This window comes from Pseudopodoces humilis, chromosome 1, assembly GCF_049639895.1.
Source record: "Pseudopodoces humilis isolate 2021_Gansu_Grassland_sample_001 chromosome 1, ASM4963989v1, whole genome shotgun sequence".
NCBI lineage: Eukaryota > Metazoa > Chordata > Aves > Passeriformes > Paridae > Pseudopodoces > Pseudopodoces humilis.
The window spans coordinates 51,412,553-51,440,551 of record NC_142200.1 but is presented as its reverse complement, the minus strand read 5'-3'; the positions used below and the strand labels follow the sequence as shown (position 1 = coordinate 51,440,551).

At 39.5% G+C, this 27,999-nt stretch overlaps 1 protein-coding gene across 1 annotated transcript in view; it reads left to right on the top strand.

Moving 5' to 3' along the window:
• The window catches only part of PIEZO2 (piezo type mechanosensitive ion channel component 2), a 287,945-nt gene that overhangs the window by 126,483 nt on the left and 133,463 nt on the right, over nucleotides 1–27,999 (top strand). The window contains exon 4 of the mRNA XM_088061177.1: nucleotides 9,198–9,240. Coding sequence (XP_087917303.1) covers nucleotides 9,198–9,240 — 43 coding nt within the window. The remainder of the gene's footprint in view (nucleotides 1–9,197; nucleotides 9,241–27,999) is intronic.

The window sequence follows — 27,999 nt, the reverse complement described above, 5'->3', positions numbered from 1 at the left end:
CCCATATCTCTGTGGACTCCTCCCCCAGTGAGTGACAGCAGTGTTTTAAAAACACTGATATAGAGGAGCAAAAAATTGGGCTGGGTCTGTGACTGGAGCCTCGTTGCCTTCTGTTTTCTCCATTCTTTTGCCAGTTTTGCTTTCACTGAGCCCCCTTATAGCTACATAGTCAGGTCTCTCTTGAGTGAGAGGGATGGGAACTGGAAAGCAGAAGAGTTTTCCTCTTTCTAATCTCACAGACTAGAGCTTTGTGAAAATTTGAGTGAAATCACTGAACTGCAGGCTCTCTAAAGAGAAAGAAAATTAAACCAAAAGAAATCCTTTGTTCAGTGCTTACATATTTATACTTGTCAGCTGAGCTAGATGAGACATCTTCATGTTTTCTTAGGAGGAAAAATTCTTGCTGTGGTAGCCCTGTCCTGGTGGTTTGGGTCTGTGTGCCTACTTCACACTATTGCCCAGAGGAGCACAACCTTCTGCATCCAGATTTCTTATCTGAAGGGATCTCTGGGAGTGAGCCAGCTTCCATGCTCTGAAATGTCTTGCTGCCTGATGCAGCCATTGCTGCCTTCTCTTAAGAGCATGCAGACAGAAGGAGGGTTTGAAAGCGTTGTTTTCTGCTTCTGTGGGGTGGTGTGCTAAGTTTGTACACATCTCAAGCCTATTTTCTGAAGTTTATTCTGGATATCATTCTTCACACAGTGCTTTGGATCTTCGTGTCATATATCAGTCGCTGAAACAAATTTTTGGGTGGGTTTTATTTTGTTTTGTTTGTTTTTGTTTTGCTTTTTGAAAGTTGAGAATGTGAGCAGGACCTTATGCCTAACAACAACAAATTACTGTCTTCATCATACTATGCAAAAATTTCCTTAATCTCTGAGGGCGATGATGTGAATGAAATGGTTCTTAAATAACTTTAGGGGAAAAAAACCCTAAAAATAACAAAACAAACAAACAAACAATCAAACAAAAAAAAACCCGGAAAGCAATTTCAGAGAACAGTCATGGTTTACATGGTGTGGAGTATGTTGGTGGAATCAAAGATGCCACCACTGGAATACTGGGAATACTGGGGTTTGTTGTCATAATATTCCTCCTGTTTCTGTGCAAGATTTCCTAGTTTCCTATTCTTATTTATGTCATCCATAATTTCTTGTATATAGATGTGCTACTGCAGACACACTTGTTTCTTATTTCCCCCTTCCCATGTGTCTATGCTGAAAAATCTGCGAAGAATTGTGTGCTCACTTTCCCTCTCCTTCAGATGAGACAAAAAGAAAAAATAAGACAATGAAAAGCAAATTTCTTTTGCTGGTATTCTGCACACATTCAACTCTGCAAGAATCTAGGTCGATGTTATTATTCATAACAGTATAGTCTGTTAAAATAAAATAAAAGTTAAGCAGAGGGTAGCTCCAGAGGTTGGAAGGATGCCAGTCACACTCTGAAGTTAAGACCTTGCCTCTAAGATACTTTTTAGCAGACAGAGCAGTGTTGCTTGGGATAGCAGATGAGAAAATTTTTCTGCCAATAAAAATGGAGAAAAATCTCATTTTCTTCAGGCTTATAAAAAATAAAACAATGTAAGTTTTTCTTTTACTCTGAAAATGAAAGCAAAGCCAGTCTTCCATAATTGAAAAATGACTCATTAAATTATTATTTGTCCTTGTCATAAGGTCTGGAGTGAACTTTGATCCTCTTAGACTCTGTGACTCTCTGGCTTAAGGTTGGCAATCCCCCATGGCAGCAACAGGAAAAGTAGCCTTCCTTCAGGACTGCTCCCCAGAGCCCTGACACTGTTTTCTGCTGTAGAGAAGAATAAGAGATTGACCATATCTAAGGACTTGTTGTCCTTTATTCCCTTAGTGGGATTCTGTGCTGGTAACCTTCAATGCTCTGCTCTGCACATTGTTTCCTTTTCCTCATCCATTTTTTAAGTGCTCTACAATGATGGGGAAAGGGGGGAAATTCTGTTTCAAAACGAAAAGTAAAAGATGGCAGAACGAATTCAAATCTGAAGTGTCCTTGGAAATTTGGGTTAAAACCCACTAACCAACCATTATAGCAAACAAATAGATAAATAAAATATTAAACAAAAGCAAAAAAAGCCCTTTCCATTAGCTAGCTGTCTCGAGTTTCATCTGAAATACATTCCCCAAGGATATTCTAGTGCTTTGGGTTTTGCTGTTTTGCTGCCTCATTGAGAAAATAAATTTGAAATTAAATGAGGTTAAAATAAGAGTGGTTTTAAGCCTGTGTGTGTTGCAGGGGAAGATTGCCTGCAAGTGTTTCTGATATATCTAAGCAGATGAAAAACGTCATGATTCTTACAAAAAATTATGGAACCTGTCATCCTTGTGAAAAAGCTGACCAAAAAACAAATAAGTGAAGCAATTCAGCCAATTTAAATTTGTTTTGTTACCTGTGTATAATTTTAAAAAAATCTGTCCTGGGAGGAAAAAAAAGGAAAAAAGTACTTTCCCACATTTCCTTTCTCCAAGTCATTATTTTTTCCACACATCTCTTAACTTGCTGTTTAATTATCATTGTCTTCATGTACAATCTTCATGTATAGAAAGTGATTTTTTTTTTACTGCTCCTAATTGCTGTTTATTTCAGCAAACTATCAAATCCCATTAATTCAGTGCAAGTCTTTCCAGTTGTTTCTATAGACTTTGCATCAGTCTCAGAGACACAGGTTTTACCATCAAGCACAGTGAGCTGGGATCTGCCCCTGCCTCCAGCAAGATGCTGGATCAATTATATCCCAGGTGCACTAAGGGGTGTTTCACATGTCATTGTCTATCTTAAGTTACATGGTCAATTTAGAAAAAAAACAATGCTCCCCCAGCCCCCAGTTCTAAGTGCTAATCAAGATACTGAAAAAAAGGGAATATGGATTAGGTCTGTGAAGCAGCTGGTTTTAGGGTCCCCACTTCTCTGTGAGAGCTCTGCTGACACAAATCTGGACCCCCAGAGCTCCCAGAGAAGCCACAAGCTGGAAGAGGTGACTGTTCACATACAGCTGCTAATCGCTTTACCACAGCCATTGTCTTCTTGATGTTCACCTTAAAGCAATATGCATATGTGTGCACACACACAAATGTAGTGTCAGTACTACTGCACTTTGCTCTATATTCCTCCTCCGCTCATTTTATTAGCAAAAGTTCCCACTCATTAACATCTCCTCAGAGGAGAACTAGCATTTCTGATGATGATTATTTTTCCGGTTAAGATGGAATGAGTCAAGATTTCTTTTTTATTGGAAAGAAATTTTTGTATCTCATGATAGTAATTTATTATTTTCTTCAGAGGAGAAAATACACAGTAAATCTTTCCCATGACATTATTGTGGTGGGATCAGATTTGTGCTCTTTATTCAGTAAAAAAATCTGTTGAAAGCTGGTATGAGTGGAAGGCAAGTAAAGACTTGCAACATCTGATCTTTCTTCTTGATATGACTCTTTCCTGGTATGTAGTCAGCAATCACTTTCTTCATCTAGACAGAATCCTGGACCACTGGTCCTAAGCTTCTATTTTACTGGTGGTTTTATTCTCTTCAGCATGCACAGCAAACTTTAGCAGCCCAGATTTTCCCTTACTTCTGTTCCGTAAGGAATTGCTTTAAAAATTAAATAATCTGCTGTCTTGCCATACTCATTTGGCTCCCTGGGGTTTCATAGGGAGTGTGGCAGTGCTGAGCATCCAGTCCTACTCTGTGCATCAGAGCAGTAGAAAGGTCCCTGCTCGCTGCAGTGGATGGGATGCAGCCAAAAAACAATCTTAAGGGTGAGCACCCTGACCTGCCCCTTCATCCCTCAGGGTGACTCTAATTGGGAAGGTTTTCTGGGAGCACTCCAGGACAGGCACAGAGAGTGGTGGAGTGAGCTTCATCTGTCTCAGCAAGCGGCACAGTGTGATAGGGGTGAAGCATTTGGTGCAGAGTCCTTGGCTGCCATGTTTTGATGTGTTTTGAGCGTGGGCTAGCTCTGCTCTGGTCATGCAGACAGAAAAACAGCTGGTGGCTGAAACACAGCAATTGGGTCCTTGGGCTATGCCTTAGTTTCATGTGAAAGGAATCTAGTTTATGCACTCAAAGATCACTCTGTTGTGCAAACCACAGCATGGTAAGAGATTTGCCCAAGAAATACTCTCCAGTTCTGAATTAAAACATCAGCATGAACACAGCAGAGCAATAATATGCCATACTAGGAGATCTTATGCTAAAAGAAAGTGTTGTCATTATCCCAGGTGATACACCGGTGATAAAATTACAAAGTGATGAGTGCAGAGTGCAGGCTAAGTGATTTGAATCAAGGGAAGTGTAAGAGAGCTTTATTTCTCAAAATAAACAGATGGATGCTAAATGCCAAGGTAGCATTATCTGATGCCCTTCACATGAGAGAAATTATTATTTCTGTGAGAATCATGTTGCATGTAATTAACTAGTGGATAGCCAATGTATGGTTAAGTAAATGTTAACAGTACCTCTATGGTACTGTCCAGCAAGTAAGAAACAGTTCTTCCCTGTGCCACCTACATTTCTCTAGTCAAAACTACTGTTTGGTTTTATAAAACCTGTGGGTTTATATGTATTAAACACCAAAATTATGATTTCTGAAAAAAACACAGTTTTTTAGTTTTTGTTTGGAAGAAGATAGAAGCTTGCCATTAGGAACAAGCTAAAGGCTGTCAATAATATATGAAGCTGCTGAAACAAATATGTTCCAAATGTGGCAGTTTTTATCAATTGCAGATGTGAACATTTCAGTTCATTAGTAATGGTAATACTTGTTAGTTACTTGTTAGTAAATATTGAGGTGATGAAGGAGAATATACAGCTGAGCAAAGTTTCCCAATCCACTGAAAATAGACGGCAAACCCTCAAGTGGTTCATGTAGTCTGTGTGTCTCTACTGAAAAAGACTCTGTAACAGGACAAGCCAATGTGTTCATCTGATTTTTTAAGAGCTTTAAGGTGTGCATTCAAGAAACTCAGGTCCCCCAACTAGTCTGGCTGGGCTGGACTGCAAACTTCTTCCCTGTTCTCTACTGTTTGAGAAGCAGAGTTGAGAGAAGTGGCACCTGCAATGGAAAGGTTTAGCAAAGTGTTTCTTTTCATTTCTGGAGTATTCTGTATCTCTTGAATATATGAAAGGGTTTTTTCCCTTTTTTTCCTCCCCCCCACCCCATGGTTTGGAGAATACTAGTAAGTGTCACAGGCTTAAGATCAAAGTTTTGAAAATTATAAGAATATTCTAATCATTACAAATTCAGCTGTTCTTCAGAAATTCTTTTTCTTCAAAATGTTATGTTAAAGATCACTGAAGTTACTATTCCAGAAATATCTGAAGTATCATAACAGGTCACACCTGCATGTTACTCATGAGCTAAGTATGATGGGGTATGTCTGGTACCTTGCTCATTCCTTTAGAGAGTCTGGTTGGCTCTCTGTGATACCCCATTGATGGGCTAAAAAAAAACAAAACAAAACTTTTTTACTTTGGACTTATGAAATTAACAGATATTTTGTCCTATTCCAGTCTTTGGAGATCTTCATAGAATTCCAATTGTATACTTGAATTTTGACAGACTTGCTTAATGCTTCCTGAAAAATGTCAAACATTGTCTTTTGGTTCAGTTAAGCCCTATTTTTCCCCTCTGGTCCTTATGTCAGATCACAGTGAGAAAAAAAAAATGGAAGAATTTTTATTCTTACTGTTAGAAAGCCTCAAGAGCAGAGTCAGGCACAGGCATGTAGTTCTTAAAGTAGCCACAGACTCTGGAGAAACAAGAAGGCAGCAAGCTGTTGGTAATCACTGCATGCAGTCATGGGGACCACAGGATCCTCTGGGACCTTCATGCAGATGTGCATGGGAATGGCATAGGATTCGTCAGTTTCAATAACCATGCATGCCAGGCTTCTCCCTCAACAGCTACAGGTCTCTGCAGCAGTGGCTGCATTAAAGGGCATGCATTAAAGGCATGATATGGCTCAAGGTGAATAGCTGTGCAACCTCCATGAAAGGACGAAAATCACTTACCCAGTATTCTTCCCCAACACTGGTCAGTTTGAAAACCCAGCTACACAGGGTGCTGGGGCATCTTGTTTAGCCTGTGCTTTTGTCCAGGGTTGGACCAGTTGATCTTTGAGGTAGTTTCTGACATGGTATTCCATGATTCTGTGATCCTGTGAATATGTTATTGTGTGTTTTTCCTATTCCCACCAGCGTACTCCAGCAGCAAGGCACCTTCATGTTTTGTAAAGGTGAACAACCTAGCAGTGGTGTGTGACTCTTCTCATCCACAGGAAGTTCATAGCAAGCAGAGAGTTATAACCAAGCCAAACTAAATACGGCAACTGCCATGTGAATGAAAGCCTACCTCTCAAAGAAGGCAACTTTTTGCTTAAGAAAGGAGTTCTGGATTTTATCTTATTAAATCTCATATTCTTATACTCTCATTCTTATGCTAAGATTTCATTGAGTGCCTATGTGAGCATGGTATGCATGTTACCATTGTTCCTATTAAATGTGAGCAGAAATTCTGGAAGAGCATTATGCTCCATCGCTTTGAAGAATTTTAAAACAAGAACTGTTAATGTGAAACAGAATTTCTGGAATAAATGAGAACAGTTGGGCACTCTGGAGCAAATATTTGGGAAAAAAAAACTTAATTACGTGGGTACCAGATTAAGGCATTCTTATAAATAGTTACTGTATTTTTGTTGTGATGGTAAAAAAAAAGAAAGCAAAGGGAAGACACCTTAACTTACTGACTCAAGTGTAGTAGTTGATTGATTCTGAAAGTCAACAGGTGAATATTTTCTCCAGTGCCAGAAGAGAGAAAGACTTAATTGAATAGCCAAATTTCTATGGAATTCCTTGAGAGCAGGATCAAGTCTTTAATTCTTGATTAACTCCTTTTTGATTTTAATGAGAATTACGTGACTAAATCCTGTTTTATGTTTTGGAAGCAACGGGTAAGGTTTAAATCAAATAGTAGGTTTTCTAGACTTTTAATAGCGCTATTTTTTTAGTGCTTCTGTTACCTCAGGGTATTTACTTTTGGCTCTTAGTGTGGTGTAGAAGTTGATATTATTGTGAATGGAATTGGCAAGTCTTAAAACACAATGTTTAGATCATAAACATTTTAAAAAAAGACTCCATAAAAAAGATTTTTTGTTTTTAATATGAAATGTTAGTTGTGTTCTTGGCAGGCTTTGCCTCAGAGGAGTCAGATGCATTTCAAAGAGTATTCTGGTGGCCAGCTGCAGCCAAAAGATTATTTCAAACCAATGGAGACCCAATTCCCTTTCCTCTATAGCTTTTTTCCTTTCTCTCTCTTTCTATCCCCTCCTCTCTCCTCAGTAGAACTCTCTGTATATATTACAAATGAAGTGTGGCCAGTGATGGAGTGAAAAATTCATACACAATTAAACATAACAGTGGAAGGCATAGAAACTTGGACTAAAGATGCCAGTACTGGTCTTTTCTTTAGGAAGTGCTGTTGAGATTTCTTTTCTTCGACACTCTTCAAATCTTCAGAGTTCAAAAACCATTGGCTACTCTTCCAGAGCCAGCAGGATAGCATAAAATAGATGAAGAATTGCTTGTGTCTGCCCTGCACTTACCTTAGTACTGGCACAGTCATCTTTTTAACAATGACTTGATTCATAGATGCTGTGTGAAACCAGTTACATTCCAGAGATGAGAAGGTAATGGGTTTGGGGGAATACATTAATGGAGCAGGTCTTTATTTTAATCTCAATCATTCATAGTTCATTGTGATAGACATTATTTTTGTTTTTCACATTTATTTGAAATAAATGTGTGAGAGTATTTCTTGTCCTGCTTTAGAGATGTCTTTAGAGGACTTCTTTTTCTAAAATATTAACTGAGTGTGATGAGAGGTATTGTCTTTATGTAGTTGTGCAGGGAGAAGTCTTGCCCCACCTCAGGCAAACACAGGTGCCACAGTAGAAGCTCTCGCTACTCATAAAACAATCAACATCTCTCAGTTATTCCAGAACAGGATTTTACTTCTTTTTTTGTCCCCATATAGTGAAGGTAGAGCTTTCTCCACCTTGCTTTTGAAGTCTCTTTCTGCTGTGTGTTTTGCTGGATATGGGCCTGAAATCCCTGCCTGCTTTGCACTACATGAGGGCAATTAAAAGTGCTGCTTAATGTCATTCACAGGGAATCTTTTTGTTCCTGATTTATATTTCCCCTTAGGTGATGGAATGCATCAGCAACAGGAATTATTGTCACTTCTCTGATTTTGAGAATTCAATGAATGATTGAGATGAATCATTCAAAAAGAACAGTAGTTGCTTTTCCTGTTGCATTTCCCACAGGAAAATAAAAGGACAGAGAGCAAACTATGACTTCATGTCCTCCTAAACATTTGCTGAGCAGACCTGCATGACTTGAGATATTTGTGCTCTTACTAGCCTATGTTTATAATGACCTCATAATAGCAAAAAAACCCCAAAAACACAAACGTCTGGCAAAAAGCAAAAAAAATACCAAGAGCTGAAAACTGAATGCCTGTAGTGCTTGCAGTGTTTGGGGGGTGGGTTGATTTTGGGTTTTGGGGAAAATCTAGGTAAATTTTGTATTAGGTGCATCAGAATTACTGAGGGCAATTCTTTGGATGAGTCTGCATGTTTGAGTAGGGTGTAGGGCTGAGTCCTTGATCATTTTGAGAAAAAGTCCTTTGCAGCTGTTTGTATGAAGGGTTAAACAATAAAGAAGGAATACATGTTCATGCTTTTGCCTAAAAATAAAAGGGCTGGATTTCAGAAGGAGCAGTAAAGCTTTCAGCAAGAATCAGGCTAACACTGCAGTAAAGTGAAGGCTGAAATGTGAAGAGTGCGTGATGTGAGATGCCAGCTCAGCGCTTCCAGATCACTTTGCTCTAGCAGAGGAGACCACCCTTGGAATTGCAGTGAACTGTAGCTGCTCTGCAATGTAAAGTTGTATAGGCTGATACCCCTCTCACTGTTATGTCACCCGGTGGTAGCTTCTCTCAACACTTCTCCACTCTGGGGAAAACGTGTTATTTACAAGTACTTCTCTAGGGGTGGAAAAATCTCCTTAATATACAGATCCCAGCTGCACAAGGAAATGAAAATAGTGTTCATACAAAAAGGGTTCTTTACTGAGGGTGTTTTTTTTTTTTCTCCTCTTTGTGCAGGTTCGACATGGGAGAAAACATTACGGCAGATTGGTTTTGAAAGGTAAGTCATAAATTTGTTTCCTTATCAGTGCAAAAAGGTAAGGAAGAAAAACTGCACAGGCAAATTTGCAGTTATTTGTTTTAGTTGATTGACTGTATCAACAACCTCAGATTTAGAGTGAAAGTCATGCAGGGTCATACACATATGTGTTCAGCTTTTCTGTTTGTGTCCTCTCTTCCAAGTCAATCTGAAGCAATTTATTCATCATATGAACTTGGCTCATTGTGTTTGCTGGTGACTATAGAGCATGCTAGTATTAAAAAAAGGGACACACCTTTTGGCCACAAGTCTTACTCCTGAATGAAAATACTGCTCTCACTCATATTATTTTTTCCATGAAACTTCTAATCTCTGACATATGAGTCGACAAAAGTAAATATGAAGTTGAAAGACGAGCAAAGCTGACAGAGAGCTATTCAGCACCAGAGGAAAATTCAATATGCAGCATTCCTCAAGTGCAAGAACTTCTTGCAGACAAACTTAGCCACAAGGTCATCATACCAGAAACACATGTCTGTCCTGTAAGTTAAACTAGGTCAAGTCCAGTAAAGAGCGATGTAAAGAAGGATTCAGATGCTCAGTATCATCTTTATTCTTCTACAAATGGTAAGCAGAAGAATCTGCTATCTGCTTGAAGTTCTGGAAATTGTTGAAAATTAAAAAACACTCTCAGTTCCTAAGTTTGATGTCCTCAAAGTTGTTGTTTTTTAAAAGGTTGGGTTTTTTTTCCCAAGTTACATTCAGTTTGGTTCCTGATGAGCATTTCATTCAGTGTGATACCACAGATGTCTGCAGGGCACTACAATAAACTATTGATTCTTTCATCACACAAATTATAAATTAGCACTGATTAGTGTGCTTGTCTCCATCAGAACTAAAAAAAAACCAAAAAAAAACAAAAGAAGTTTTGAGGAGTTCTAGGATGAATTGATACTCAGTGTCTGTGTTTTGAAAATGAGAATGGAAAAGGGTGAGCATCTTTCTGGCTGAGTTCATCAGAAGTTCTGTGGTGGCAATTTCCAACTTGTGAGATGTTTCAAAACAAGAAGAATCCATACTGTGCATATGCCAGGTATGTGCCACATGAAAGATGGAGAATTCCTAATAGACTAAGTTACAGCTGAGAAGCCTTCCTGGGATGAGGCAAATATGTAGAAGGGATTTCTGTGCAGATCCCATTATTGCCACTGTAGTTTGAAAAGCAGAAAGGTTTTTAAACAGCACTTGTGCACCTTGAGAGATGGATCATCACCCTGGGATAACTTTATATGAAGCAGGACATTAGTTAGCGCAGATGCAGTGAAGATTTGAATATACTTTTCTTACCATAGTCCTAGAATTAAATGTGTTCCCTTACCAGTTTTTTCAGAGAAGCAGCAAGGAGAAAAAAAGGAAAATTAAGTCCTTCATACAGATATAACAATTCAGATTTGGGGTTTTTAAAATAGGAATATTCATTACCTTACTTTTATGATCCTTTTTTTATTACTTATTTTTACTATACTTTTTACACAAGATTTTTTTATGACATAAATATATCATAGAATCATAGAATGGCTTGGTTGGAGGTATCTTAAAGATCATCTAGTTCCTAATCCCCTGCCATGCGTTGTTCAGAGACCCATCCAGCCTGGCCTTTAACACAAGGTGTGGGGCATCCACAACTTCTCAAATTGGTTTATTAGGTTATATAAAGGTTAAATAAAGATTAATGAGTAACATATATGTGAAGTTCAGCATTAACTAATTTTTAGCAATATTTGTTTAATATCATATAGTCTGCTATTGCTTAATATAAGTATTTTTTGTATCTCAAAGAATAGTCTCCAAAGCAAACACATTCCTGTATGTAATACCTGGACATTGGAATCACACTCTAGTTGCAGTCACAGGAGCAGAAGTCCCAGGTCTGCAGATCTCTCAAGGCTGAGAGAGCATTATGGGGATGTATCACTACATCCTTTCCCTAATCTTATTCTCTTCAGTAGGAATCCCTTTTAGACCACCGATAGATATAGGTTAGTGGGCTACATTTATGTTAGCTCTGATCCCATACAGCTGTTCTTGTGTTATTTATATAAACTCTAGGGAAAGAAGCAGCAGAAGCATGTCTGGCCATTTAAAATTCTATTCTCTGCAAGCTTTTCACTTAGGCACATCTGAGTCAGCTGTGAAATATCAATAGCATTTAAATGTGTTGTTTGAGCAAGGACATTCTCATTCAGGAGGGAGGAAGCAAGATTTTTAGATGCAGAAAAGGAGACATACAGCATAATGCCCTAAGGAGGAATTATCTTCACTTTAAAGCTGGAAGATCCACATAAATGGTTCTCAACAAACTGTTTTAGAGTGGGCTGAGGAACAGGAGATAGAGACAGTCAGGTTACATTGCAGGAAATGAATCCCATATAATTTACAGGTGATGTCTTCACTGCTTTGTGGCTACATGGTGTTTATTCTGTAATAGTAGAGTGTTTACATTACTCTTGTCTTCATATCCTGAAAATCATTGTGGCACCAAGAGATCTGACTGCAAGGCTTTTATGTAAGCATTACTTGTGATCTGAGGATGCTGCTTTTCATTGCAAGGGAAATTAAAAATGCTGGAGCTTGAGTAAAGTAGCTTTATATCCAGGAAATGTCTGGAGTTAAGAGCTTTTCAATTAAAAGGAGTATATGTAGGTTTGACAGATATAAATGAAGGTCTTTATGTTATTGATTGTCTTTTGAGACATTACAAACAAGCTAATTGTAACATACTATTGTAGTCACCCCCTTTGTCCAGCATGATCTAGACTGCAGTTCCTGACTGTGTTTTCTGAAGAACATTAAGGATCAATTCTGAGGTTTAGGAAAACTATTGTTTTGTATTGTGTTGTCCTATAAGAAACATGGTTTAAAATGCTGAACATGTGTGATACTTTCATGTCAAGCAAGCTGTCACCTTAATTGTTTTTCAAAAAAAAATCTTTAGTACAGCCAAAGCAAGTAGACTTGTGGATAAATAGGATGATTTTTTTTGCAACTGTTAATGTGGGGATTATTGTTCATTATTGGTTCATATTATGATGGCACCCACATATGCATAAAAATGTCTGGAAAGCAGTTAGCTCTCTTGTTCTTTGTTCCAAACATGACTAAAAATTCATTTTAGAAGACATTGTTAACCTCAATGGCTTAAGATTTTTTCAGTCACATTCAGGACCCAGTGAAAAATCATAGAATCATGGAATCAATAACATTGGAAAAGACCTCCTAGATGATAGAGTCTATCCTTTAAGCAAACACCACCTTGTCAACATAGCATTAGGTCATAGAATTATGTACCACATCCAGTTATTTCTTGAATGTTTCCAGGGATGGTGACTCCACTGCTTCCCTGGGCAGCCTGTTCCAGTGCTTAACCCCCATTTCTGTGAGGAAATTCTTCCTGCTGTCCAACTTGAACGTCCCCTGGCACAGCTTGAGGCCATTTCCTTGTGTCTTGTTGTTGGGAAGCTCGCTTGAAATATCCAGTGGAATAGATCTGAACAATTAGCAGTGACTGTGCTTGTTTCCTGGATACTCTGGAAATTAAAGAGAGCTTAATGCACAAAGTCTGTTAAAATTCAAAAGGAAAGAGAATCAGTTCAGTCAGACAACCTCTTCATTAGAGTTATCTTCTGTAATGCAGTCAGTAGTGTCTTTCCAGCTCATGGCTGGGGTGAGGCTTGCAGTGCAGGGCCTGAAAAGAGCCACCACCAGCATTGGGGAAATGCAGCTGGGGAAATGTTGCCACACTTGGAACATAAATATCAAATGGAAAATAAAAATCAAAAGAAGGCCTTTTTTAAACACCTAAATTTCTCTAATTTGAGCTACCAGATGATGAAGTTTATGTCCTTGTCTAGTAGATTCAGTAGTGATTACAGGAATGTCTTCTGTTTTTACGTATTTGTTGACCTATAAATTATCTAACAGTTTTAAAACTTTAAAATTAATGATGTTGGACCTCTGAAAAATCATCGTCCTGCGAGGTCTCTAGACTTCCAGTAGTCCTCTTTGCTGAGTTGTAGTTTGTAATGTGACTAGTAAGTTACTCAGCTAATTAACAACATTTCTACTCCCCTTTTGCATTTGTTCCCATGGAGCTTCTCCTATGTGTGCAATGCATTACATTTTGGTTCCACAAAACAGGCTTAAGAAAGATTTAATAACTGTTATTACATGTGAGGTAAATATCAAATGTTTTAGAAAATATATATTTGAAGAATAACAGATGTGTGGTTATTATGCTTCTGGCAACCATCAATAAGTATGTTTTTCATAGTGAATAGTTTTTTCAATGATAGAGAAAGGAACTTTTGAGCACCAATTTCATAGTAAAATGAAATTATCTTTATAAAATGAGTTTTCCACATCAAAGATAAAAGTTTTGTTTGGTTGATGGCTTCAGCCTGATTCTAAAATTGTTATTATTTTCATGGTATGAAAAAACTTATTATTAATTAGAAGTTACATATATATATATATGCAAAAGTAGGTGACTTCCACCCTTTATCTCTGCACCATACTTAGTAAGCAGCAACATCTACATAGAAAGTGCACCAGCAGCGTCCCAGGTTCTGTCTAAAGTAATGCTGAGGGTGATTGGCAGTGAATGATGCTCCTGTTAGTGAAATACTGTGTATTTAGTTGTGGGCTTGTTATGCTTTTTGTAATCCTTTTATGGTTTCTGAAGAATGGAAGGGTAGTTGGAGATTGCTAGCTCTCACACTGAAAGGGTAAGTAGGTAAGAGAAGGGAAGGGAATAAGTCTCCAAAGGAAAAGGAGAAGACCTGAAGACTCCTGTATCAAGGTTAGTACTTGGATATGAAGATTGTCTCCTATTAAGATAGACTTGAGATCTTCTATGTACCTCAGTAGCTCCTTCAACTACTCTCCTAAGCACAGGGTGATAAGGAGGACACTGCATTGTTTTTATTTGTGGCAAAGTAAATGCAGCAGCCCTGCTTGCCACAGGTAGACACGGCTAACCCGGGAGACACCAGAAGCAAGTTAGCTGTCATCGCTGAGAGATGCATTTTTGTTCCTACGCTGGTCTGTGAGAGCAGACTGATGTCTGCTTTTGCAGCTGCTCCACATATGCCCCTGCTCAGTCTAGCCAAAAATACTGTGTATATCTTCCCTACCCCTTGCAGAGACTGAGAACTCAATTTCCGAAACCACTCGTGACATGCGGTGAGCACTGGAATCCAGATGAATCAGAGGCACTTCCAAGCGCCTCCTTCCAGTTTTAGGTTGCTAATTATGAGCCTACTGGTGAGCTCTTTTCTCTCTTTTCCTGTGCTTGCTTGGATATTTGATTGGTGCTTGGCCAGAGTTTCTCTGGGTGACAGGAATAAACAGAAGAGAATATCACTAGATTCTATAAACATTCAGTATGCACTGTTCTGGCTTGGAAATCAAAGTACCATCTGGTTTTCCAAAGTGACATCCCCCTCTTCTCTCCCACTCTCTGGTGATTTAGTGTAAAGAATAAATATATGTATGAAATATAAAATCTTATCCTGATACCATGCTCCATAATTTCAGGCTTTTTTTTCATATACAACTGAATCCTACAGTCCTTTCTTGGGCAGGCTCCCATTGACATAATTTTGGGAGATTTGCGTTAGCCAGGGGCTGCATGAGGCTGTACGATCTGATCCTTGAGAGCTTATTTTAAAGGAAGCAGTTCAAATGCATTTCACAAATATTGAAAAATTTGAGAAGACAAGGAAAAATGGGTGCAATGGTGCAATCAAAGGGACATGGGAAAGCCTAGCCAGGCACATCTTTCAGCATTTTGGAAAAGAAATAGCTATATATTCTGTATAGTTGTTTTGGTCACCTGTCCCACAGAGCACTTAAGCAAGTGCTGAATTTTTCAGTGCCCAAGCATGCCCCTTTGCTTTGGCAGGGCTCTCTACTACAGCATAGCATCCTTGAATTGCCTCAAATCAGAGAAGTTAAATTAGTTGATGATTTTTTTATACTTTCTATTCTTAATGTATTATGCCCATCACACTTTTGTGAGAGTTAATGAATGTGAATTTATTCTGCAGCTTTGAATATTCTACAGTTACATGTGCTATTTGAAGAGTATGGCAGATAAATGTAATATAAGGAACAGAGAGACAGAACCAGTTCCAAACTTTCCCTTGGGAGGCTGTGAATAAAAGAGCAGTTTATTGCTTGTAACAGAAGTGTCGTCTTCTGGGTGGTATCTCTATTTAATAATTTCTCTGCTGGACAAACATGTCACTAAAGGCCTCATCCTCAGCCCTAAACTGCTTTTAGGGTTTTTAGGGTTAGGATTCAAAGAGCCCCAAAGGCTAGGGGGCACTGCTCCAGGAACACTGGTGATGCAGAAGGCATGACATGGGGTGCTGCACCAACTCTGAGCCCTCCACACCTTTCATCTGGGCCAAACATGGTACTGGCTACCTCGGCATCAGCCCCAAGCTCCTAAACCTAGTCCTTCCAGCTGTATCATTGCACTTCTTTTCTTGTGGTGCGATTAACAGCAGATGATGGGGCTTCCCACATGCATGCACTTGTGTTCAAACAAGGGCAGCACAGGGAGCCGAGTCCTGGAAAGATAGGGTAGAGAGGTTGCTTTAATTGAATTCTCAAAGCTTCTCTCTTTTTGTTACTTCGTGGTGGCCAGGAATGTGGAATTTGTGCATGTATGTGCTGAAGTATTTGTCTTGTTTATAGTGTAGGAAATGGGGAAGAAATGTGTTTTTAGTTTTATTTGATATATTCTGCATGCCTGAGGTTCTATCTTAAATTGAGTTTTCTTTGCTGCTCTGACAAAAAGCGAGACTTTGAAATAAAAGTCTGAGTTACAGAGAAAGCCAAAATAAAAATTGAATTATATTTGCTAAGAAAAAAACCCATTGTTTAAAAAGATATGAAGAAAGCTGAAGTAGTTTTTTTTTCACCAACACTGTGACAACTGAAATCTTTTAGTCCATATTAAATAGTGAAATAGAAACAATTTAAACCTAGTTTTAAACCAGTCTAACATATCTTGGATTTTATTCCAATGTTAACTTTTGTTCCTGTGCTGCTGTGTGTAGTCACTTCTTGGAGTGTGCTCCCTCTGATTCTCTGTTAGCAAACAGTACTATGTATGGGGCATGCTGTAGGAGCCCATGAAAAAATTCTGGGAATATTTCAAAGCTGCATCCATCAAGGAAGATTTGGACTGGGCATTAAGAAGCATATCTTTACCAAGAGGGTGGCCAAATTCTGGAACAGCTTCCTAGAGAGGAGTTGATGACCCAAGCTTCGTAGTGACTGTCAGCCTGCCAGAGTCATTTGGAGAATGCCCTCAATAACATGCTTTAAATTTTGGTGGTTGAGCAGTTGGATGAGATGATCATTGTAACTCTCCTCTCCTCTCCTCTCCTCTCCTCTCCTCTCCTCGAGTCTCCTCTCCTCTCCTCGAGTCTCCTCTCCTCGAGTCTCCTCTCCTCGAGTCTCCTCTCCTCTCCTCTCCTCTCCTCTCCTCTCCTCTCCTCTCCTCTCCTCTCCTCTCCTCTCCTCTCCTCTCCTCTCCTTCCTCTCCTCTCCTCTCCTCTCCTCTCCTCTCCTCTCCTCTCCTCTCCTCTCCTCGAGTCTCCTCTCCTCGAGTCTCCTCTCCTCGAGTCTCCTCGGGTCTCCTCTCCTCCCGTCTCCTCTCCCCCCCTCTAGTGTCCTCTCCTCTCCTCCACTCTCCTCTCCTCTCCTCTCCTCTCCTCTCCTCTCCTCTCCTCTCCTCTCCTCTCCTCTCCTCTCCTCTCCTCTCCTCTCCTCTCCTCTCCTCTCCTCTCCTCTCCTCTCCTCTCCTCCTCTCCTCTCCTCTCCTCTCCTCTCCTCTCCTCTCCTCGAGTCTCCTCGAGTCTCCTCGAGTCTCCTCTCCTCTCCTCGAGTCTCCTCTCCTCTCCTCGAGTCTCCTCTCCTCGAGTCTCCTCTCCTCGAGTCTCCTCTCCTCTCCTCGAGTCTCCTCTCCTCTCCTCATGTAATTTTAAACTTAAGTTAAAATAAAAGCTGCATTTTGGCAGATGTCGTTTTCAAAAGTTTTGTGATATACTGTCCTAGCTTTTGCAAAACAAACACATTTCTTCCTAGCAACCATATAATAATATGGTAATAGAATATTTTTTAATATATTGCTAGTGATGGTTTTGTAGCCTTTGCGTAGCATACCTGTGAGACAGTAAAAATAATTCACCAAGGGAGACTTTTTTTTATAGAAGCTTTTTAGGAGATGATCACCACATGGCTAAAAACACTTAGAGTAATTGCTTCCTTACTTGTGGGATTTTCTCAAAGCTGTCCTTATTAAGAAAATGTGATAAAACTATCACAAAATATGTAAACATTCACTAACGTAACTTCATCTGTTTTGAGCAGATTTAAGAGATTTTTTTGGGTTCTAGCCCCCCATCTTTATGTTTAAATAGTTGTCTTAATGGTAACATAAACAATCTCTACCTAAAATAATTATACTATTCATGGCTATTCTCTAGTGTACATCACTGTAATATGCCAAGAAAGGAATTTCTTCTGTGTTGATTGCAGCTACTTTGCCATCTTCTTTTTAAACAATGTAGAATGTAGCAATGTGAATTTCCTAGATGTCTGAACACACAGTCCTTAATTATATGCAACACAGTTAATTTCAAAGATAATGTCTCATGAGAGTAAACATTATTAAACCAAGGCAAAAATTCATTGTTAGTGATATAAATAAATAAACAAACTAGTTTTTAGGGAATACAGTCAATTCTGTAGAATTTAGAGAATTCTAAAGTCTCTAAGTTAGAGAGAATTCAAGTATTAAAAATCCAAGGTGAGCATCCCACTGGGTAGTCCAGAGGAAAATCATATTGTTATACAAATAAAGCACAGTTGTGTGATGACTGGGTTTTAATCTCCTCTGTCTGTACAGGCTGAAGTTCAAGAAGCCACTTGTGGGAAGCAGGACAGTCCTGCTTCCTGTTCAGCCTCCTGTGCGCCCACAAAGGGAGCTGGTGTGCAAACATCCTGGAGGCAAATGAATCTCTTAATCAAGTGATGTGCCTGTGATAAACCTACTACAGCTACATCTACTATAGCTGTATGTAGATGAGAAGAGGAGAAGCACCATAGTGTTATTAATTACAAGATGTTTTATGAATAAGATTCCTCAGTTTTTTCTTTTTTTCTTTTGATTTTTTTTTTTTTAATGGACTTGGAGAAGTCCATCAAACAAACCTGAAACTCATTTTTTTATCAGCATGGCTGAAGTTTCCTAACATACACCATAGCGTTTCTCTAACAGTAGAGCAAAGGTGTGTTTAGAAGCCAAGCCAAATACTTTTATAAAACCACTTTCCAATGCTTCCAACACTATGGATAGCTTTTTTACTCATAGTGTAACTCTATCTCAGTCTAGAAGGGGAATGGCTTTAAGCTATCTTGTCTCCAGCATGCCAGCCTGATTTCTGCACTGTGAGAGCAGATCCAGAGACTGTTAGAGATCTGTTTCTGTAGAATGCAGGCAGCCAAGCTGACAGAGTGGGAACAGCAGTGCAGATTTTATATTTGTTCCACATTGCTCTACAAACAGCAGCATATCTGTCATCTTCTGTGTCTGGCATATCTTCTTCCCTTCCCTCCCACTGTCACTGCAGTGTCATAACATTTCTTTCTTTTTGATTCAGCATGTTAAAAACTACTATGGTTACTTTTTATTTATTTGCAGTCTTCCTGTAGCTTTAGTGTATGTGTGTGTTTGCCATCTGACTGCATCCCACTTCTATGTGATGACATTGACAAGTGATTACACAACTGAAAGATTCATTGCTGCAGCAGATGCAGTTGTGAATGAGCAATAAAATCAGTTATAACTTTCAAATTAGAAACTCGTCAGTAAAGAAGATAAAGCACACAAATGCAAAAAGCAAGGATAAAAAGTCATACAAAGATAAAATGATAAAGCCTGGTATAATTAAAAAGGTGAAAGAATATATATGTGGATTCTGTCATAGTGGTTTTGTACATTCATTTCATAATTTTCTTTTGGCTAACAAAGTGTGTTTTTTAAAGTAAGAACCTGTTCTTTTAATATAAAATACCTATTAGCTGTGCATTCAATGACACTCATTGTGATACACTAGTTACAATAATTCCACTGTGCACAAGTCCTAAAATGTATTTAAAGAGTGGTCAAACACTCTTCTTTTTGAGAGCTCTGGAGATGCTCAGAGTGACTAGAAAACTTAGAGAAATCGAATCAGGTATATGAAGGGCTTTTCTACATGTCCAAAGAATGTAGCTGAGTGAACAGAAAAGTTCTGTTCTGCCTTCCTTCCTGCCTTCCTGCCTTCCTGCCTTCCTGCCTTCCTGCCTTCCTCCCTTCCCTCCCTTCCCTCCCTTCCTTCCCTCCCTCCCTCCCTTCCCTCCCTTCCCTCCCTCCCCCCCTTCCTTCCCTCCCTCCCTCCCTCCCTCCCTCCCTCCCTCCCTCCCTCCTCCTCCTCCCTCCCTCCCTCCCTTCCTTCCTCCCTCCCTCACTCACTCCCTCACTCCCTCCCTCCCTCCCTCCCTCCCTTCCCTCCCTTCCCTCCCTCCCTCCCTTCCCTCCCTCCCTTCCCTCCCTCCCTTCCCTCCTATTGAAAAATTAATCTAGCCCTAGCCACAGTATAGGGTTTTTGACATGAGTAAATGTTCTGTACTGACTCTTCCAAGCAGCCAGGAAAATATTCATTTCCATATGCATATGATGAGAAAAGTGGAATGGAGGTTAACACCCCGAGTTCACTGGGGATTTCTGTGGTCTCTACATACTGTCAGAAGGCAAAGGAATATATGCTGTTATTGTGGAACCTAGATGAATTACGGGAACTTACTGAGAAGCCAAGTTTTCCCTTCATGGGCTACCATTCAGAGGAGAAAAAGGCATGTGGGAGGAAAGAGTTGCAGGGCTCAATGCTCACATCTGCTCCAGTTCAGTGCTGCTCAAAATTGGATCAGTCAGCCCCCATATTTCATTTCCTTCTGTGATCTTGACCAATAATTTATAATTGGTATCAGCTGATCATCTGGCTCTCTCTTTCCATGACAAAATGAGTGAGTAAAGAAGTTTATCCTTCTCTTTAGTGTCTCAGAGATGATAAAACTTGGAAAGACAAAAAACTCTTAATTCCTAATGAAGTCTCTGAAACATCCTTTTAGTCAATCTTGTTTTGTTATTCCTGTTCTGCCTTGTATTTTTTTTGGAAACTGTTGTGGGGACCCATGCGAGTCAAGATACAACTTTTTCAATCACAATATCATATTTTTGTGTTGTATCAGCTTTGTTCAAGGCCGAATTCCAGGTGAAGGTGCTTGGAGAGGACCTCTGGAGAGCAGCTGCTGAATCAGAAGTACCACACATGCTGCTACATACCTTTGCAAAATCATGTTCATAGACTTCAGCTGTAGATGTTTCTGCTCTAGGACTTCCTCTAGTAATGGTGGTGATCCTCAGAAGTACAGTTTCAACAGAACAAGTCAGGGAGGCTTTTTATGCCATTCCCATTCCTCAGTCATTTGGGATTGGTACAGGCTCTAACTTAGCAGCTTCAGTTTTGTGCATGTGCAGAATATTGATGGCCCTTTGAGTTTCTTTGAGCAGAAAGAGGGTGATTCCTCTTGTTAGTACAATCAGCCAGAGGTCTGAAACCAAATAAGTAAATGGGTAACTTAAAGGCAGAGCTCATTGTAGTCTGTGGCAGGAAGATGGCAATAATTAAAATCAGTGGTTTCAGAAAAAGGGTAAGAGACTGTGATGCACCCAACATTTTGCCCTGTATGCAGAGTCAGTGCAGCCTCACCTTGAGCACTATGTGTAGTTGTGGGCCCCATGATTTAAGAAGGATGCTGAAGTCCTTCCCTGGAAGAGGCCAACAAATCTGGTAGAAGGGCTGGAAGGCATGTCCTGTGAGGAGTGTCTGAGGACTTTGGCCTTATCAGCTAGTCAGAGGCATCAGGACAATTCATTTAATAAGATGCTTTAACTTTTGGTCAGTCTTAAAGTGGTCAGGAAGCTGGACCAGAACTGTAGGACCTGTCTAACTGAGCTGTTCTATTCTTTTCTATTTTACTTGGAGACTTAGATTTTCAAGAGAGAGAACTGTGGAAGGTGGTCAGTCATTCTAGCGAATGTTAGCAGTGCACAGTATGCCTGTTTTCATTCTGATACTTCTCTGCCAGCCTCTGCCAGGGATGTTATATTGGCTGCACATTTATGACAGGAGAATTCCCAAATTGCATGATGGCAGCTTGTAATCTTTTTTATGTGACACTAGTGGTTAAACAAACAAAAGGGCTTAATAAGGTGCCCAGGTGAGCCTTAGATAAAACTTGGGAGACAAGTAAGAGATCATGAGTCTCGGGGATGCAAATCAAATGGGTAAATTTACTTTCTGCTAACAACTGCAGCATATGTGCAGTCAGCAACCCAATGAGATTAAAGTGAAAAGAAGCCTGAAGTAGAACAGGGTTATTTTTAATAACTTAACAAGAAAATGATTAATTTCTACTACTTTGAAAGCAAAAGCTGAAAAATATGTGATTATTACTCTGCAGTTTCTAACAGCATGCTAAGGTAGTCTAGATACCTTGTAAAACAAAAGAGTAACCTCATGTCACTACAGACTAAGAGATGGTGACAAGTAAGGAAGGTATAATGGAATAGAAAGAAGAAAATTATGGCAAAGCTTTGCCTGAGGTTTCATCATTACTGTTGGATTTGGTACCTCAGATATGTCCTCATTGCTAACTGCAAGTGAGGAGAAAATTTCTCTGTGCTAGAACAATTTCCATGTAGAATCTTTGTGCCTCTGGAACCTGTCATTGTATCATGTGGATCTGATGGTCTGGGCTGGCCCAGCATTGGCATAAGGCTCTCTTAGAAGTCATCTCTGTTCCGGATGAATCTTATTTATCCAACTGTTTGTGTTCAATTTTCAGGTTGCTCATTTCCTACCACCCCTTGAGCTTATTTTCTTTTCAGCTAAATTAATTTCAGCTAGCTTTTCTCATGCCATTTCACCTAGGGATTCAAAGAAAAGAAACATCTGATAGAAGATATTTTATGGCCTGTGCTCCTTGAGCCCTTGAGTTGTGAGACTGTTGTCAGTGTTTTTCTTGGCACAGCCCAGCCTCCTGCAGTACAGTGGTAGCTGGGAGCAGTACAGTGGTAAACCCACCAGCAGCAGAATGTGAGCCAGTCTTTGTTTTAATCTGGAGAGCAATCAGCATTGCCATTAGTATCAAAAAAAAACTCTCTAGGATGCATGCTTAACAGTTTGGCTTTGTGTTTTATTTTGTTTTTGTTGGGATTTGCTCATGAGTAAATCACGTGAGATCTCCAAATGGTGATTGGCACGTGAAACAGAAGGGAGCCTGTGGCTGGTGGAGCAGGAGCACACCGTGTGCCGGGTCTGACCAGCCTGCGGCAGTGTGCTCACACCGGGCACCCAGCCAACCTGGAGCACTTCAGCTCCTTTTTGCCCAGTTTGGATCTGAGAAATCCAGGGTTTTCCAATGCTAAGATGAGGTAAGAACCTCCCACACTGGCAAAAAGCTGCCACAGTTGCCTCCCACACCTGAGAAGGGTCTTTGGTGGCCACACATCCAGCCATTGAGCAGATGGCATCAAGCAGTGCAGGGGACTAGTCCTCTCCCCTCCCGCATGGATGAACCACTCTGGGTGGTGTTTGCCACCCAGAGATTGTATTATAGGCTCCATTTACAGAAAAATTAGAAGCAACATCTAATGGCATTGGGATATTTAGTTTGCCACTGATTTCTACTCCACTTCTTTTTTGATTGACGCTGTAGAATTAAACAGAGTGCGCCTGGGATAAATGAGGATGTTTCCTTTGGCCAGTTTTATTGGAAATCAGCAGGGGGGTGAGGGGAGATATTGTACCCTCTGTACAGCTCTGATGACTGGAGCCTGCTTCCAGCAATGTCCATGTGCTGTTGACTCTAAACCACTGGGATTTTTGGTCAGGTGGTGATGAGAAAGGTTAGATGTTGCTTTCTGTCCTGTTATGCTTGATGCTGTGAAGAGAAAGATGGGCATGTCTAGAGCAGGCAGGGTAGACTGGGAGCTATTCATATGGAAGAATTGAGGTTGAATGGTCCCATCTGAGCAAACAATCACTTGGATGGTTTTAAATTAGAAATGAGTCTTGTGGGACAGAAGGGTCTCCTGTGCAAACACTGAAGTGCAGTGGACACTTCAGATTGAGCCACTGGTAGTTGTGTGCATTTCCTCTGTACTGGAGAGAACTTGCTGGGTAAAATGACAGTAACTTAAGATGTTGGTTGCTGTAATTGAGGGAAATATTATTCCCTCCTCATCTGCAGCTGACTGGAAAATCTAGATGTGTCTTTTACTTTCTCTGATTATGTTATATGCTGGCAACAGAATGAAATGAAAAGTAGCTTGAAGTGATGATCTGTTCATGCTCCAACTAGAGTATGAAAACTGCAGAGAGAGGGAGAAAATATGTTTTGAAATAATCACCGAATGTCAGCCTGCTTCAGATTGTCAGCACTCTCTTTTAGTCAGGACTATTGTGGAACATATCTGTATGCCTTTATGTAAACACTTTGCTGCCAGTTACCAAATATTTATGAGCATTATGGACAAATTTAACTGGGAATGTTTTGCAGAGATCAGTGAATACTGAATTAGTGCTTAAGCTAAATCCATACACAATGAGAGCCTAAGTGAGAAGCTTGTGTGAGAAGCGTTCAAAGTTGAAACAGGAAGTTTCTTTAAAGAGTTAAGACCAAAATCCACTTATAGCTGAGGTGCCCTCAGGTTTCTTCTGCTCACTTTGGCTCTGCCTCCATCTAGGATCACACTCCCATTTTGACCTGAAATAATTTGTGTAGGGAGTGGACTTGTCATTTCCACCACCGTGCTGTGGGGTTGGCACACACAGCCCATGGGTGTGGAGGGGATTTCATTCACTTCCTTTTGGCTGTGCAGCATGAGTCCTGCTCCACATTTGGAGCTGTGGGACACGGGCAAAGTGAGCTGAATGTTGTGCTGTCACGAGTCTGGCAGTAGTGCAGCTGAGTGTTTCGTGTGATAGCTGAAAATCCCTGCTGAAGTTTAAATCTTCTGTGTGCTGCCCTGGGCAAGCTGGAGTTTGCCCTTTCTTAGAAGATCAATGAACAAAAAGAAACAATGGGTGCTTTAGAAAAGGAAAAGTTGCCACAAACCAATGCTTTACTTATTGCACATGTCCATAATTTCTTAATGTTGAATGTTTCATGCAAGCAACAAGGCAGCAAAATCTTGGCAATGTACATTTAGTTTCAAATAACTGCTTGCTCCCTCTGCACAGTGGTGTTTGGAAAGCAAATGTTTGGTTAATACGTGGTTAAGCACTTTTGCAATACAGAGTGTGTTCTTCATTGCAAGGTATCCTTTCTGAAAAAGCAAAGTGTACTTTTGGTTTTTGAATCCGTGCAGACATAGTTTGTAAGCAATGATTTAGATTTTGCAAATACTTCAGGAGCCCTTTGAACTTGTGTGCTGGGTAGGTCAGTGCATGTTAAATATTTTTATAAGTAGTTTTCTATGCATTTTTGCTTCCCTCTTCCTCCCACACATTTACATTACACAACCAATATTCACTGAAAATGCAACTTCAGGTATTTTGGGCAAAACACATGCCATGCTCTGCATGAACTGAAAGGACCATCATATTAAGGCAGTGCAGGAGGGAGAGTGAGCATGCACAGCACTATAGATATTAATATTTCTAAGTTTGTTTTTTTGTTTTTGTGATATAATTTATTTTCAATTTGTTGATGAGGAAGGAAAGGACTAAGGGCAGATCTACTAGTCCTCAGCAGCTTGTAAACTTTACCCATGGCACAGGTTTGACCTGAATGTGATGGCAAGGTTGCCATGTGAACCAACATCATAGAAAACTTGTCTTTTGAGCCAGCAGGGACAAGTATGGCACCAGGAATACAGACTGTGAGAGTCCTATGTTCACTGAAGTTGCTCAGACTGGGTCTGCAATCCTCAGACTCTGATGAGTAAAGTGGGAGTTTCCCAGCAGAGTATAAGTATGGAGTCAGACATTTCATCCTTATTTCCAGCTGAGAGAGGATGAGGAGCCTCTTAAACTAGTTTCTAGCTGCAACAATCCCCAACACCCCCTTCCAACAGCAAGGATCAGCAGGCACATCTCTAAGGCCATCTCATTAGTAGCCTTTGGTACCCTCGAAGTTTTTGCTATTTGTGGATCAGAGAGGATACTAGTGATAAACAAATGCATCGTTCATGATACTGCATGGCACCTGTGAAATACTGCCAGTCCATGTTTCCATGCTTATGATTCTTGTGTCTGCTTTACCTCCAAACTAAATGTTGGTAAAAGTTGTAGATGAAGCCCATGGGAATTCAGCTGTAAGCATCTACAGCAGTGCATTAATTACCCTGAAATATTAGATCAAATTAAAAATTATCAGATGTTTCACAGTCACCAAAGAGATGAATGGAAATTATTAGCATCTAGGCATCTCTTCCTTAGTTTATCACTTGCTAACTGTTAATTCAGTAATTTAATATTAAATTAATTAGAAAGTAAAGAGATGCTACAGAAAACCCCTGAGGGGAAAAGAGGAAAGATAAATGCATGTATGGAAAGATGTAGAACGCATGAATTAGACCCTTGATAACATTTTAAAACTGAAAAAAAAAACCCAAACCTTTAAAATATTTTGTTTACCCAGTATCCAATATAAAATCAACTTTTTACAATTCTTTAATCTGGAATCATTATCTTATTTATTGTCTAACATAAGCTTAACATTGTGATACATTGCTGCATTAATTTTAGTTATGTTTAAGAAAGACTGGTTGTTCTTTCCAGTTTTTGTTTATTTGTAACAAAATACTAAGTATTTAAAGTTGAAGACTGGTGGCATTCATTTTATACGTGGTCTATTTTTTACATTATGCATGGTGTCTCATGTGTGCTGCTATATATTTCACTTTTTTGTAAAATTGAAACCATTGCAGTTCCAATTCTAATAGCTCTGCTGCCTTTCTGGTTTTATTCTGTAAATCTGAAAAAAAGAGGAATTTAGAGTGTCTGCCATTCTAAAAAATGAAATCAGGCCAGATTAACACTTCACTGTTCACCAAAGCTTTGTACATTCAGTAGGAGATGAATTATTTTAGTTTGTGAGTAACAGTTATTCTAGAAAGGCAAAAGGTGGAAATTTCATTTTAAGAAAACTGAAATTCTGATTTCTACAGCTTCAAACAAGAATGTCATGTTTCATTAAGCTGGCATTTGTTTTTTTGTTCAACTACCAGGGAGTGTACACGAATTAAGAGAATGGTATTAACATGTGTGTCCACAGCTAACTCTATTCTCAATGCAGATAAAGTAGGGAATTTTGCTTAGTTTCTTGAGCAGCAGAGAAATTCAGGAATAGACCAGGGTCACATTGTCCTAGAAGAATTCTGTATACACACAGAAAATACAGAAGATCCCTTTCTAAAGTAGTAACTTTCAAGTATTCATCTGAAATCAGCAGATGAACACATTGTCTGATGATGAAACTGCCATATTAGGAGTCTGTGGATATGATAAAACAGTTTCACATATTGACAGAAAAGTCAATGAAACTCCTTTTGTCCTACAAAAGTTATTTTTTACAGAGTAACTCTTGCAACCCTGACTGTAGTAGGCTCTTAAAAATTGTGTGCAATTTGATTGATTTGGTCAAGGGAAAGTAAAAAAAACATTTCAAACCCTTAATCCATTTTATGGTGTGGGGATGTGAGGGTGTGTGCATGTCCATGCTGTTTTCTTCTGCATCCTGTAAGAAAGAAGGAAAAACTAAAGCTGCCATTTGCTGTAATTATACTGCAGAGTATGTTTCTGGCTGAGTTATAAGCTTCAATCACTGGTATCTATTACAACTAAAGCTGCCCTGTAGGTAAATTATTTGGTTTAAGTGAATAACTTATGCTTTACCAGCTGTAGATCAAAGGCTATGACCAATTCATTGAACACCATGAGATTCTTGCAGGGATTAAAAAAAAAAAAAGTTGTTGTGGGAGATCTGAATAGGTTTCCTGTTCTTCTGTTTAACTTCATAGTTTGAAAGCCTCTTTCGGAGGAAAGAGCACAATGTATAGACTGTTATCAAATGCAAAATATGACCATGTGTGAATGCGCAAATAAAGTGAGAAATGTTTGTGGAATGATCACAGTATTTGCCATTCTTTTTTGTATTGCCAGAGATAGCAAGTGGGAATAACTGGTTTTTGTTTTAACTTATGCTGTGAAAAAAATTGGGAGCAAATTACTTGGGGTCAAATGAAGCAGTTTATTATTCTGCCATACAGGAGAATATACATTTCTCTACTTTCAAGTGATCTTTTGTTTCCTTTTTAATTATCACGCCAAGGTCAATCTGTTTTCCTTTTCATGGGGAAGTGGGGACAGCATACATTTGCAACTAGTTTTGGTGAATAAACTATTCATGTGCAGAATTTTTCCCTGCTCCACGGTTAGATATCACTGTTCAGGCTTTCTGTTGCTAGCCTGAGCTGTATGTTACATCTCTCACAACAACACACTAAATGATTTATTTCGAAAGATCAGAAGCACTTGGTTTGGAAAGAAATGTGAGCTGCACCAAGGGCAGGGCTCCTACAGGGGTATCCCC